This window comes from Rosa chinensis, chromosome 5, assembly GCF_002994745.2.
Source record: "Rosa chinensis cultivar Old Blush chromosome 5, RchiOBHm-V2, whole genome shotgun sequence".
Lineage (NCBI taxonomy): Eukaryota > Viridiplantae > Streptophyta > Magnoliopsida > Rosales > Rosaceae > Rosa > Rosa chinensis.
In genome coordinates, this window is record NC_037092.1 from 5,375,665 (window position 1) to 5,390,733 (window position 15,069).

Genomic DNA, 15,069 nt, shown 5'->3' on the forward strand with positions numbered 1-15,069 from the left:
CCCTATTTTCTTACTCTCGGTCGGGTTTGGGCCTCTTGGGAGTGGTCTGTCCTGCTCTTTATCTTGCACCTGTTCCTAGCATGCTACAGTGGGTGTGTTGAATGTTGCGACGTACACCAAAAGGGTCTTAGGCGTCAAGATGTTCAGGACATTGGTTCCATTTTAGGGCAGTGTAGGATTAGGGGGTTTTTAAATTCTGCATTGTTTTTTCAGCAGTTCCTTTAGGTTTTTAGTTTTTTGGACTTTAGTTTTTTGGATTTCTTTTAGATTTAGTTCTCTTCATGAGCATGCGTTGTAATATGAGGGGTGTTATGTACCCTTCATGCTTGACCGAGTGAGGTCGTATGATTTACCATCAATGGATTAGTCTTCCGTTGCCCTAAAACAAAAAAAATAAACAAGTAATTCGATAATCATCATTTATGTTTTCCTCTCCAAGCCAGTATGTAATTCAAAATTGAGTCATCAAATTATTTATTTATTAAAAAAAGAAGATTTATATTCAATTTTTGCAACTGTGCCACTCGTAAACTGCCACATCTCATACTTGAATGACACACGTCCACGTCTCATTGGATAGTTTGCATCATAAAGGAAAGTACTTGATCACGAAGAAGCAAAGATGATCAGGTGTTTGGGCCCTCTTGGGCCGTGTTGTTCTGGACCCGCATAAAAGGCTTTACATTCAAAGCTCCTCCATCTCTGTTGAACAAAGCTTCTCCCATTCTTAGAACACCCACACGGAATCAAAATCCTCCAGCCAGATCTCTCCCGCCTCTGAAGGAATGGCTCCGACGACGATGATCGTCACCAACACTCCGGCCGCCGACCTCGCTCTCACCAACCTCGCCTACTGCTCGCCGCTCGATCTCCAGACCTTCGCCATTCCCGGCACCAAGCTCAACCTAGCTCTAATCGCCGACTCGTTCGTCCTCTCAGTCTGATATCCTTTTCAGCTTCTACGCTTTTCTGATTTATATTCAATGTCTTTGTTTTCTTCATAGCGATCCGTTTATTACTTGATTCCGAAGCTTTTTGATTATGCTTGTACTCGGTTATGGAAATCGTTACGATTTTGGTTAACATTTTGCGAAATCGGACATGTTTATTTACTGGAACTGCTTGATTTTGATGTTTTGGTGGCCTTAACTGAAAGAAACTCCTCACCAGAGCATACAGAAGGGTTACATTGCGCTGAATGCGATTCAACGACGGCATGCTAGGGTTTCTAGCGGTGACTCATTATCTGTGAGCAGGTTAGTCACTGATTCGATCAACTTTACGAGCTGTGGTAACTAAATTTTGGCTGGTTTTTATATCAGTTTGTAATTGTGTTGTGGTAATTCTGTTAGGTTTACTCCGCCTGATGATTTCAACCTGACCGTGCTCACTCTGGAATTGGAGTTTGTGAAAAAAGGGACTAAGAGTGAACAGGTATTTGTTCCCTTTTTTTTACCTTGTTCTTTTTGTTATCCATATAGAAATAGGAGAAAGATGGATTTTTAAGAGTTTCTCGGCTGTATTTGTAGATTGATGCTGTTGCCTTGTCGAGCCAACTTAAAAAGAGGTTTATCAACCAGGTATCTACTACCCTCTACTTGGGCTACTTATTCTTTAGGCTTGTTTATATTGACCGGCTTCTTTGGAACTGTTGATTATTCAATGTTTGCAATTAATATAAAATTAAAACGGACCGGTATATTGGAATCAAGAGTGTATACAAGTGTTTAATTCCAGACTAAAATCAATAAGCAAGTAATGAAACAACTGTTCTATTTCTAGAAGGATCATGTTACTGCACGTGTCTTCTTATCTTTGAGTTAGAATATTGCAAAATGACAGATAGCTTATAGTTTACGGAATATGTGGCTTTACTGTATGCAGGTTATGACAGCCGGACAAAGAGTATCATTTGAGTACCTTGGGACTAATTACATTTTTACAGTCAATCAAGCTGTAAGATCCGAAGAGTCTAGCTCTGTTGAAAGAGGGATGATCTCAAGTGAAACATACTTCATTTTTGAGGCACCGAGTGGAAATGGAATAAAGGTGAGATTGTTTTCAAATGATGTCTGCCTCAGTACTTTTAAGGTTTCTACTTCACTTGTTTTGGAAGGTTACCTTGATTTTTATAATTAGTAATTATTATTGTCATTACTATTATCGTTACTATTATTTAGGCTTGAGAATCATGTGATCACAACTTTGTCATCAATTTGATGTGATATTACAAGAAAACACATTCAACTTTGAATTGGAAACTATGAAAAATTGATACGTTGACTTGTGTTGTCCAGATTGTGAACCAACGTTCTGCTACGACTAGCAATATCTTTAAGCACAAGGAATTCAACCTTCAATCACTTGGCATTGGTGGCCTAGGTGCTGAGTTTGCAGATATATTTCGAAGAGCTTTTGCCTCCCGTGTCTTCCCTGCACATGTTACAAATAAGTAAGACAATTGATTCTTCAAGCTGACGTAGTTTTGTTATCTGTATACCATATTCTTAACTGAAAACTTTTGGTGCTCCAGACTAGGGATTAAGCATGTGAAGGGTATGCTGCTTTATGGACCACCTGGTACTGGAAAAACTCTTATGGCGCGTCAAATTGGAAAAATGTTGAATGGGAAAGATCCAAAGGTTTGGAAGTGGATTCACCATTATTTTTCTTTGATTTGCTAATTCATTTAGAATTCAGCATGTCTGGATGTTTTCTGAAGTTTAACCTAGCATTATATTGTTTAGTTATTATCTGTATCGGTGGCGACGAGCTTTGGCTTATTTAATTTTGTTTATCTATATATTTATTTCTTTTATGAATTGCACTAGATTGTTAATGGTCCAGAAGTCCTGAGCAAGTTCGTTGGTGAAACTGAAAAAAATGTTAGGGATCTATTTGCTGATGCTGAGAATGATCAAAGGCTTCGTGGTAAGAGCAATATATCTCTTCAGTGCACTTCTATATTAGTTTTTTCGTAATCTCTAATGTTGTCATTTCTTTCCCTTACTCTCCAGGAGATGAAAGTGAATTGCATGTCATAATCTTTGATGAAATCGATGCTATTTGTAAGGTACAAAGTCTTTCTTACTCAATATCAAGATTTAAATAGATTTGTTGTGGAGGGGTACCATGGTATGTTTATAATTCTTCATGTTTTAATGTATTGATATTTAAATAATAATTTCTTCTGGAACATTGGACCGGGAAATGATAATGTCACTAATGCACGTTCCACAATGAACTTGATATAGTGACAGCGATGCTGCTCTGCATTTGTCAACTGTATTCATATTAGCCATTAAGGCGACATTAAAAAAATTATGCCCAAAAGTCACTGATGAGTTTAGGCTTGACATCACCTGGGGATCCTATAGTTGAATACCTATCTAAGTTTAGGAATTGATATTACTAGCAAAAAAATCACATGTATTTATATATGTTGGATTTAATAGTTTTTGGTTAGACGTTTAAGTTATTGCACTATATAACATGTGCTTTATTTTGCATATACAGTCAAGAGGATCAACTAGAGATGGCACAGGAGTTCATGATAGTATTGTGAACCAGTTACTTACAAAGGTTGGTTGATTTTGCAATTTGGAGCAAAAATGAAAAGAAAAACAAAAAAAGATTACATGCCATTATTGTCTTGTGTTCCTGAGCTATGTCATCAGTGTGACTGAAAGACTACTTGCTGTCCCAGATTGATGGTGTGGAATCTCTGAATAATGTTTTGCTTATTGGGATGACCAACAGAAAGGATTTGATTGATGAAGCCCTTTTGAGGTGCTCTCTTTTTCTCTGCCTCCATCCCTCCCTTATCCTTCTCATTGCTCCTCTATTTAACTGTCTTATGTCTTCAATATAATGAATAACAGCTTATGGTCAATATTTCCTTAATGTTGGCTATAGTGGACTAAAATTGTATGGCGGCTTTAAACATGAATTGTAACTTGTTCATATAAGATCTGTGGAATTTTAGTAGCTAAATGCAGTCTGGACTACCTAACATAATTGGTATATTATTTTCTCTTAAGTTTAATGGTTTCTGATGTTTTGAGAATTGTCTTTCTCTTGTTTTGTAGGCCAGGACGTCTGGAAGTTCAAATTGAGATAAGTCTTCCTGATGAAAATGGTCGCATGCAGATTCTTCAAATTCATACGAACAAAATGAAGGAAAGCTCTTTTCTTGCTCCTGATGTCAACCTGCAAGAGCTTGGTATGTCCATAATTGGCATATGCTTCCTGTAATTGTTCATCTGTTACATGATCAAATTGGCATTTGTTTAACGGCTATTGAGTTTCTTTAAATTATAAGATTGGAGACGGGGATTGGAATTAATTGGAAATTATTAACATGCGGTGATTAAATAACTTTTTGGTTGTTTTAGTTTTCCAAATGCTGTGAATCTTGACATTTTTTTGAACCATACCCTTGTATCCATAATGGAGGGATTTTCTTATTTATTTCATGTTTGCAGCTGCTCGTACAAAGAATTATAGTGGTGCAGAACTGGAAGGTGTTGTTAAAAGTGCAGTATCATTTGCTTTGAATAGACAACTAAGTTTGGATGATCTTACCAAGCCAGTGGATGAGGAGAGTATTAAGGTTACCATGGATGATTTTCTACGTGCACTCCATGAAATTGTACCTGCATTTGGTGCCTCCACTGATGACCTTGAAAGATGCAGGTATGGCTTTAGTTACTTATGTACTGCTGAGCTTTTCAGTAACAGGGTAAACTGATAGGTTTATATAGTTTAATTCACACCAGCTTGTTAAGTTACAGAAAAAATCTTGTTTTGGTACTTGTTTCCTTTATCTTAATTTTGTTTTGTGCTCTTATCTTTAACTTAATTTATAGACTTCATGGCATGGTGGATTGTGGGGATCGACATAAGCATATCTATCAAAGAGCCATGCTGCTTGTGGAACAAGTTAAATCAAGTGAGAGAAGTCCTCTTGTTACATGCCTTTTGGAAGGTCCTAGTGGCAGGTAAGCAATCCTATGTTTATTCCTATTTAATGTTTGTTTTTTTGTTGCGAGTGTTCTGACAGTTATGCATCTTGGACAGTGGTAAATCTTCACTAGCAGCTACTGTTGGCATCGACAGTGATTTCCCCTATGTTAAGATTGTAAGCTCGTGTCACATTTATTTGATCTCATGTCTCTATGCTTGTCAAGAATTTGCTGTTGCTTTAAAATATATCTTCTTTTTATGCCTGTCATAATTTTATTTGTTTTGAAATTTTCTGTTTTGATAGATCTCGGCTGAGGCCATGATTGGTCTTCAAGAGAGCACCAAATGTGCGCAAATCGCAAAGGTTTGTTGGTCTTCTCAAATGCTTTTAAGAAAACTAGCATTTTGGAAAGTGCTAATTACTGCTTAAGTCTAGAGATGTCACTTTTTGTCTCTAATATTGTAAACTCCAACAGCAACCTATGGGATGATCTGTTGGTTTACTGAAAATCCTTGTGTTTTTACACAGTTGTGAATGGTTGAAGTTGTATTGATATGGCTACTTTTAATTTCTATTTTTCTTTTCCAATTATCTGATAGGTTTTTGAAGATGCATACAAGTCACCATTAAGCATTATCATCCTGGACAATATTGAAAGGTAAGCTGGTCTACTTTAATTTATTATTATTATTTTTTACTCATCTTGGCTACTCTCCCGGCACTGATGTCATGTGAATTTTTAATCTTTGCTGTGCAGGTTACTGGAGTATATTGCTATTGGTCCGAGGTTTTCAAATTTGATATCTCAAACACTGATGCTCCTTCTCAAGCGCACTCCTCCAAAGGTTTTTCATTTCTCCCTTCTTTATTGACATTCAGAGACCACTGGATTTAGAATCTATTGGCTGAATCCATGGGAAACCTTCTCTTTGTAGACATGATTATAGTTTGGGATTTGTGTGTGTGTCTCTCTCTCTGACATCTCAGGTTTCTGTGAATGCGTATAATCTTTCTTTCTAATATTTTTTTTTTCTTCTCTTATGCAGGGGAAAAAGCTTCTGGTTTTTGGTACAACAAGTGAATTGGGCTTCTTAGACTCGATTGGTTTTTGTGATACCTTCTCCGTCACTTACAATGTTCCCACATTACAGACACCGGCTGCAAAGAAGGTAACCACATATTGTTGATTCCGTTTTGGTATTCTTTTTTGGCTTTTAAAGTTTAAACCTATTGTAGCCAATTTGAATAGATCTTGTCTCTCGGATATGATTCTATAGCCTTTGTTTTTCAAATTAGGCTGATAACACGAGCACAACTGTAGTGCAAGCAATCTGCCATATCACTGTAGCTTTTCTTGAAAAAGAATTATGGTGATGTGTTAATTCCTTGAGAATTGGATTGTTTCATTATATATGGTGTTGTTACTAGCAATGAGATGTCTGATTATTTCTCCTAATAGCCACTCTTGTATTTCCTAGTTGTCTCATTGTGATAAACATATGCTGTAAATTGTTAACTTTTAACTTGGTACGTAAATTTATAATATTTTTACTCGTTTTCTCCTTACAGGTGCTAGAACAGTTAAATGTCTTTGCTGATGAAGACATAGATGCAGCTGCAGAGGCCCTGAATGATGTAAACTTTCATCCCTATCTTTGTTCATTCATTTATTTATTTTTCTAAATTTTCTGCTATTCTGTTGCCCCCCAGCCATGTCTCTTTTGAAAAGAGGACGTAGGAATAATAATAATAATAAAAAAGGACTTTATGAGATTTCGACTTTCAGTTATTGGTCTTCTGGCATTTTTTTTTTGTGAGTCGAATCATTTCTGTGGTCGGTGTATCTACAAAAGACCAAACTTTGCATTTGGTTGTTGTACTTTGCTACCTAGAATTGTTCTGTACTAATATTCCTGACATAGATGATAGTGTCTCTTTTACTTCCTTCTCTTCTAACTTTCTTTGACATTCAATTTCTCTCTAGATTCCTATCAAGAAGCTCTATATGGTAATTGAGATGGCAGCCCAGGGTGAGCAAGGAGGGTCTGCCCAGGCAATCTTCTCTGGACAAGCGAAAATAAAGATCAATCACTTTTATGCGATCCTTCAGGATACTGTTGGATATTAGTTTCCATGTATAGTCGGATATGAAAAACCACAGGACACTTAGGATTATCTATTAATCTTTCACATCCTTGTGTCTCTCATTTGTTTAAGTTTTGGTTTTGATTCATCATTGGTTTTCTATTTACACAAAGTGCTTTCTCCCTGTTTGGACTAAAAGCCTGGCTGAGAATCTGGGAGTTGAGTTGTATATCAATCGAGGTGCCGGTTCTTGCTTTCATTTGTGGTTTTGTAGCTATATCTGTTGTGTAGTGACAGTTTTTGAGGTAGTAAAATTCTCTCTATATCATTTTTTGGCACGCTTATTTCTCTTTCTACTGTTGGATCTGTGATACTAAAGTTCGAGTTGGCTCTCAATTTCTGTGGGGAAAAGCTTGTACAAAATAGTAAAGATCCTAGCTTAACAAATCAAAACCATCTTCTAATATTGAGCTAAAACAATGGAACAATCAAACCAAGTCGACATGAAAGTGTGAAAAACGCATAAGTCCAAGATATTGGCAGAATTAATCGACATTCTTGAACTAGGATGGCTATGACCGCAATTATAGAAATATTATTTGAGCCATCAGTTTTACTCCCTCGAGTTTTTCTTCGACTTCTCCCATGTGTTGTTCTGAATAATTTTCGCGACAGTGCCTGAACTTTCCATCACCCAAATAGAGTTTTACAATCTGATCAATAACCAGCATCTCCAGCTTTGGTGTATTCTCTAGGATGCAAACGGCCAACTCTATCTCGTACCAATTACCTCCGAATTTCTGCATCTAAACCATTTTCAAATGATCATTTGTGAATCCAGAATGATTCCTCATCTCTCTTGGATTAGTCTCAGACAAGTATAGTCCATTTAGTACCCTTATTATAAGCTCTTCCAAAAGGGGAGCAGCCTTGAGAAGATCCAGCACGCAACTAACATCAACATCATCCTCGTCTTGCCTAGTGAATCGGGATAGGTCAATATCCAAGTTCAGCTGCTTGAGATTTCCATAAGTTGGTATCCTGCTAATTCAGGGTAGTTCCGCTGGCATCCGCAGATGAAGAGTCTCAAGCCCGGGACACAATGCAAATTGGATTAGTGCTTGAGGTAATAATGTTCCATGTACTACACGTGGTCTCATGTCTAAGAAATAAATTCTTGCTAACCATGGAGGTTGTATGGAAAAAAAAAAAAAAAAACCTGCAATTGCAATTTGGAATGTATTCCAAGGAGGCAAGATTTAGTACCGAAATCTCCATTTGGGTTCCCTCCTCACACTGTAACACTTTCATATCAGTAAGACGATCACCAGCAACAATATTCAGATGTGAACTACTCCTTATCCTGCAGTAATCTAAGGTCAAGCTTTCGAGTAACAAACAAACAGAGAATAGATTTGCCATCAGACATTGATCGAGAAAAACTAAGTGTAGACGAAGAGTAGTTAGCCGATTGAATCCGTCAAAATCAGTAGGAGAGGGTCTTAGAATACGTACATCTCTCCGATAACAAATGTTTTACAATTAAAAGTTGCGCCAACAAGTAAACGGTGAGGGAAAACATAATATTCATCTGGTGTCATACAAGGACCAAGTCGAAGATGAAGCTTTTCAACTCCATTTGTTACTGCCCAGTGAGTCCATTCATCAAAGTCAAAGAGAACAAGATAGAGAATGAATTTTCTGATATTTGATTCATCTCACAGTGGAGGTATATAAAGTAGATTACAGGAATACAACAGGTAAGTACTAACTACCAAATAATTACAATATATTCTATTCCTAACGTTAAGCCATGACTCACGCTAACACTCCCCCTCAAGTTGGCGCATACACATCAACCATGCCCAACTTGCTTAGTGAGTCATAGAACGCCTTCCTGGAAACTCCTTTGGTAAGTACATCTGCAAGTTGCTCTTCAGTCGGAACAAAAGGAAAGCTAATAATTTTGGCATCTAGCTTCTCCTTTATAAAGTGACGATCAACCTCCACATGCTTAGTACGATCATGTTGTACTGGATTCTGTGATATGTCAATGGCTGCCTTGTTGTCACAATACAACTGCATAGTACTTTTGAGTTTGAAACCCAGATCACGTAACAAATTTATCAGCCACAGCAATTCACACACTCCGTGAGCCATACCTCTATACTCAGCCTCAGCACTAGAACGTGCCACAACTTTCTGTTTCTTACTCTTCCATGTAACCAAATTACCTCCCACAAAGGTAAAGTAACCAGATGTTGACCTCCTGTCTGTAATATTTCCAGCCCAATCTGCATCTATGAAGCCACAAACCTCAAGAATATTGTTGTGTTTAGAAAACAGTACTCCCCTTCCTGGAGCTGACTTTAAGTATTTCAAAATCCGCATAACAGCATCCATGTGACTCTCACTCGGATTATGCATGAACTGACTCACCACACTTACTGCATATGCAACATCTGGTCTAGTATGAGCTAAATAAATCAAGCGCCCAACTAACCTCTGATAGCGAGCTCGATTAGTAGGTACCTGATCTAGATACTCAGCCAAACCATGGTTCTGCTCAATAGGAGTATCAACCGGTCTACAATCCAACAAACCTGTCTCTGTCAACAAGTCAATAACGTACTTCCTCTGGCACAAATAGATTCCTTCTCTCCCCATGGCTACCTCAATCCCTAAGAAGTACTTAAGTTCACCCAAGTCCTTCATCTCAAACTCAGAGGCTAGCTGTCTTTGTAGTCTATCCATCTCAACAGTATCATTGCCAGTAATTACCATATCATCCACATAAATAATTAGAGCTGTTACCTTCCCTTGTTGATGCTTGAGGAACAAGGTATGGTCTGAGTTGCTCTGTCTGTAACCAACCTTCCGCATGAATTGTGAAAATCTTCCAAACTAAGCACGAGGTGACTATTTGAGACCATACAGAGATTTTCTCAATCTGCAGACAAAATCACCAAGAGAAGCGACTACATACCCAGGTGGAAGGCTCATGTACACTTCCTCGGCTAACTCTCCATGAAGAAACGCATTCTTGACATCAAACTGTCGGAGAGGCCAGTTTAAACTAGCAGCAAATCAGAGCAGAACCCGAATAGTGTTCATCTTGGCAACAGGGGCAAATGTTTCATCATAGTCTATACCATACGTCTGAGTAAACCCCTTTGCTACAAGGCGTGCTTTGTACCGATTCACTGATCCATCTGCATTATGCTTCACAGTAAACACCCAACGACAACCTACAGCCTTCTTGCCTTGTGGTGGAGGCATAAATTGCCAAGTATTGTTCTTCTGCAACGCCTCCATCCCTTTCTCCATTGCCTTCCTCCACTCTGGATTCCCCAACGCATCCTGCACTTTGTTAGGTACTGACACAGCAGATATTTGATTCACAAATGATTCATATGACTTAGACAACCTCCTGGTGGACATATAATTGGCTACTGGGTATTTTGATTTGGCAGTAAGAGTAGGTTCATATCTTTTGGCTGATTGATCCCGAGTTGTCTTATTTGGTAACACATATTGCTCAATATTAGACTCACTACTACTAGTACTAGTGGGTGGACATACCTCAAATGAGTGATCTTCAGAACCAAGAAGCTGTGGGTCAGGGGTAGAAGCGATGGCAGGAGGGGCAGTTGCGTCTTCAACTTCATTTTCAGCCATAGAAACTGGTGCGTGGATGTTTGGAGCTACTGCTTCAAGAGGTGGCGAGCTGATGGTCTCATCTAGATCCGTCAAAATACCTCCTGCCTGTGTGACTTCTTCTCCTGTTTCTGATTCCTCCCCCTCTCCATGATACAGTTCTTCAAAATATGAATTCTCCCCCTGAAGAGGAAAAATAACTCATGTCCTCAAAGAAGGTAACATCCATAGTGACATAGTACTTCCTGGTTGGGGGATGATAGCACTTGTACCCTTTCTGATAGCCTCTGTAACCAACAAACACACACTTAAGTGCCCGGGCATCCAACTTAGACCTTTGGTTTTTAGGGACATGGACAAAAGCAACACAACCAAAGACACGAGCTAGAAGATTATGAAATGAAGGTAGGGAGACATGAGATGCAAGAACCTCAAATGGAATTTTTCCCTGAAGGACACTGGATGGAAGACGATTGATAAGATGGGAGGAAGCATGTACGACATCGCCCTAAAGATACTTAGGCATATGAGCACTAAAGAGGAGGGCGCGAGCCATATCAAGTAAATGACGATTTTTCCTTTCAGACAAGCCATTTTGTTCTGGTGTTTGTGGACATGTAGTTTGGTGAACAATCCCATGGGTTTTGAAAAACTCTTGGAAAACATGATTAACATATTCTCCCCCATTGTCAGAACGAAGGACTTTAATGGTGCTATGGTATTGTGTTTGAACAAGAGTGCGAAAGGTTTGAAAAGCTGGAAATACTTCATCTTTGGTTTTAAGAAGAGCAACCCATGACAATCTCGTACAATCATCAATAAACAACACAAAGTATCTCATACCCGATACCGTGGTTTCTCTAGAAGGTCCCCAAACATCAAAATGAATCAACTAAAAAAGAGTAACACTTTTATTAGAAATACTAGGAGAATAACTAGCACGATGGCTCTTTGCCAAAACACATGTTTCACAATGTAAAATAGACTCATCCACACCAATAAACAAAGTAGGCATGGTTTTTCTCATAAGACTAAAAGAGGGATGCCCTAAACGGCGATGCCACAACCAAATTTCACTTAGCTTATCAGAACTCGAAGTCAAAGCGGCGCGGGACTGTGCTCCTGGTTTCTCCCCTGCGTATGTCTGATCCAGATGGAACAACCTGCCCCTCAGATACCCCCGACTGATTATCTCCCTGGTGAGAAGATCCTGAAAAATCACATAAATAGGATAAAAGGTTACGGAGCATTTAGACTCAGTATTCAACTGGGGAACAGATATCTATTGGTGAGACAAATCAGGCACATATAACACATTATGAAGTTCTAAGGTGGGAGTAATACGAACTGACCCTGACCCTAACACAGGAAAGGCCTCACCATTGGCATTGGTTACATAGGACACTTGTGGGGAAGACAATTCAATAAAGTATGATTTGTCATAAGTCATATGATCGGAGGCACCAGAATCAATAATCCATGTATCAGAACCAACAAAGTTAGAAACCTTTAAAGCCATACCAATTTTACCTCGACCAGCTATAGAGGCTGTAGGAGTAGCTCCACCTACTGTATGATGATCTTGGCCAGTCACTCCATAGAAATCTGGTTCTTGGACCAACTGAACCGCAACCGCTTTCCCTTTAGGACGATAACCTTGCTTCTTAGGTTTAAGGTGTGGGTTCAACTTCCAACAAGTCTCCTGAACATGCCCAAGGTCGTTGCAATAAGTACATTGAGGACGAGGAAGGTTGGTGAAGCCTTGTGGGAAACCTTGCTGATGAAGTGGGGCTGAACTCTGCTGCTGAAGGAAAGGTGCCGGTGACTTGGCCTGAATGGCGAGGCTAGATACTTCAACCTGTGCATGTTTGACACTTTCCTGCTGAGACTCATCCTTACGGATGTATGTAAAAGCTGTGGTCAAACTAGGAGGGTCTGTCATTCTGAGCAATTCTCCCTTGGCACTGCTATGCTTCTCATCAAGCCCTCTCAGGAATACATGAACCCGTTCTAACTCCTTCTCCTTCTGGTACCACACAAGATCTTCCTGATTCTTGATCTTGCAAGGACGCTTCTGATCAATCTCCGCCCATACATTCTTCAGCTTGGTGAAATACACAGCTACTGGTTGCCCATTCTGTTGCATACTAGCAGCTTTACACATCAATTCATGAACCTGTATAAAATCAGACTCATTGGTATACAGATCCCCCAATGTCTTCCATATTGTTTCAGCAGTCTCACACTCTTCCACCAACTGTAAAACATCTTCAGTCATGGCTTTGAACAGAAGAGCCATCACAGATCCATCATCATCCTCCCACTTAGCATAGGCTTCCACATCTTCCTCACTAGGAGTTTTGGTTGTTCCATTCACATGCCCCATCTTGTGTATGCCACGAAGATGGACAGACATAATCTTCTTCCATGTTCGAAAATTGGTACCATTGAGTTTCATACCACCAAAAGAACCACCATCTGAACTTCGAACAGAAACCTCAATCTTTTGGACCTCATTGACCTTAGAACTCGGTCCTTCACTATCATCACCCCCCATTGCAACAATACAGTAGTAAAATCACACAATATGCAGCGAAATGAAAGAGACAGAAGTACGATTTATCAAAAATAAGAGAACTCCTTCTTTTTTCTTTTTTTTTGAAACCTGTTGCAGGTTGACCTGTTGCACGTAGGGATGACAATGGGGCGGGTTGGAGATGGGGATCACAATACCATCCCCATCTCCGGGGTCATTTTCTACCCCCATCCCCGCCCCAATCCCCAATAAAAATATATTGGGGATTCCCCGTCCCCATCCCCATTGGGGACTAAACCTCCATACCCGCCCCAAATCCCCAATAAGAATTTAATAAATAAAATAATTTTTTTCTCATATTACCTTTTTAAAATCAAAATCTACAACAAATAAATTTAAAATATAATTAAATTCATAAATCATAATTCAGTGAGTACAAAAGTCAAAACACTATTAAAGTAAAAATGTAGTCATTAAAGTAAAGTAGTAAATGTATATATTTGTGATTTATATTATAAAAAATAAATTTATATATATATAAATTAAATATATGTATATATCATTGGGGCGTGTTTGGGGATGGGGATCACAATACCATCCCCGCCCCATCCCCAATCTTAGATAGCGGGGATTGGGGATCCCCATCCCCATTCCCCATTTGTCCCCGAATTCTCCTCCCATTAGGGGCGGGTATCCAATGGAGCTCCGCCCCACTGGGGATTTTTGCCATCCCTAGTTGCACGGGTTGACTTGTTGCTTGGGCGATCTGGTAATCAAGGGTGACTTCAGTCTTGAACAGAGGAAGCTGACGTTGGTCGGAAAGAGAGAGCCGGCGTCGGTCTGGTATGAGATCAAGGGAAGACCGGTCTGGTACGGGTCTGGTATGTGAGATGAAGGGACGAGAACGACGCCGGGAGCAAGAACCGGGGCCGGAGACTGGAGGATCGATCGGACTGAAGGGACGACCGGACTCGGACGCGTGTTGGACAGAAGCAGGCACGGCGTCGATCTGGGCAGCGACGGAGTATCCGGACGCGAAGTCGATCTGGGCAGCAGGGTAGAGGAGAGCGACACGGCCTGGGCTCGTCCTTGGTTTGACTTGACAAAGGTCGGTCTCTAAAAATGAGATGAAGACCAGTCTTGAATTAAAGGTAGAGAACGACAAAAACAACCCTAACAAAGGGGTTTGGTTTTGTATAAATTCCTCGGACTTGAGGAAAAAATTGGACAACTAAGGAGACAAAGTCCCCTCTCGGATCTTTTCTCTGATACCAAGTCAAAGAGAACAAGATAGAGAATGAATTTTCTGATATTTGATTCATCTCACAGTGGAGGTATATAAAGTAGATTACAGAAATACAACAGGTAAGTACTAACTACCAAATAATTACAATATATTCTATTCCTAACGTTAAGCCATGACTCACGCTAACAATCAAGGCTGACACAAGATTTTGCATCAAGGTAGCATTGCAATTTGAAAGAGTCGACCTTGTTACCTTGATATTTCTGCAAGTATTTATTCACTCTTCTCACAAATTCTTGGCTCTGCTGCTGTACTTCGTATCGTGTTAACTATTTGCTCCCGAAATCGTTGAAATCGAATTCAAGACTGCGCCTCGTTAGTATTGGATGAGTCAGGTGCCTCCATTGAGGGGAAACCAGGGGTAGCTTTGCACTGCGTCTTATAGAGGTTGCAATGACACTGTGGATTCCAAAATGTAATTTGGCAACTCGGTAATTCTGCATCTTCTACTTTCTTCTTGCTAACTGGACACAACCACAGCTTAATTTTCTACGTAATTCGTCATTCGAATTCGATGGA

General features: G+C 39.5%; 1 protein-coding gene across 1 annotated transcript; it reads left to right on the forward strand.

Annotated features, from left to right (window-relative positions):
- The first annotated feature begins 663 nt into the window (after positions 1 to 663).
- Positions 664 to 7,379, forward strand: LOC112166237 (vesicle-fusing ATPase). Its single transcript, XM_024303028.2, has 21 exons — positions 664 to 943; positions 1,161 to 1,256; positions 1,353 to 1,434; positions 1,530 to 1,580; positions 1,885 to 2,049; positions 2,298 to 2,452; positions 2,534 to 2,642; positions 2,832 to 2,931; positions 3,018 to 3,073; positions 3,517 to 3,582; positions 3,707 to 3,789; positions 4,089 to 4,222; positions 4,485 to 4,695; positions 4,869 to 5,000; positions 5,080 to 5,140; positions 5,270 to 5,329; positions 5,566 to 5,624; positions 5,724 to 5,811; positions 6,013 to 6,135; positions 6,536 to 6,601; positions 6,951 to 7,379. Exons 1-21 carry the CDS (start codon positions 786 to 788, stop codon positions 7,092 to 7,094), a joined length of 2,199 nt encoding a protein of 732 aa, XP_024158796.1. The 5' UTR covers positions 664 to 785; the 3' UTR covers positions 7,095 to 7,379.
- The last annotated feature ends 7,690 nt before the right edge of the window (positions 7,380 to 15,069 follow it).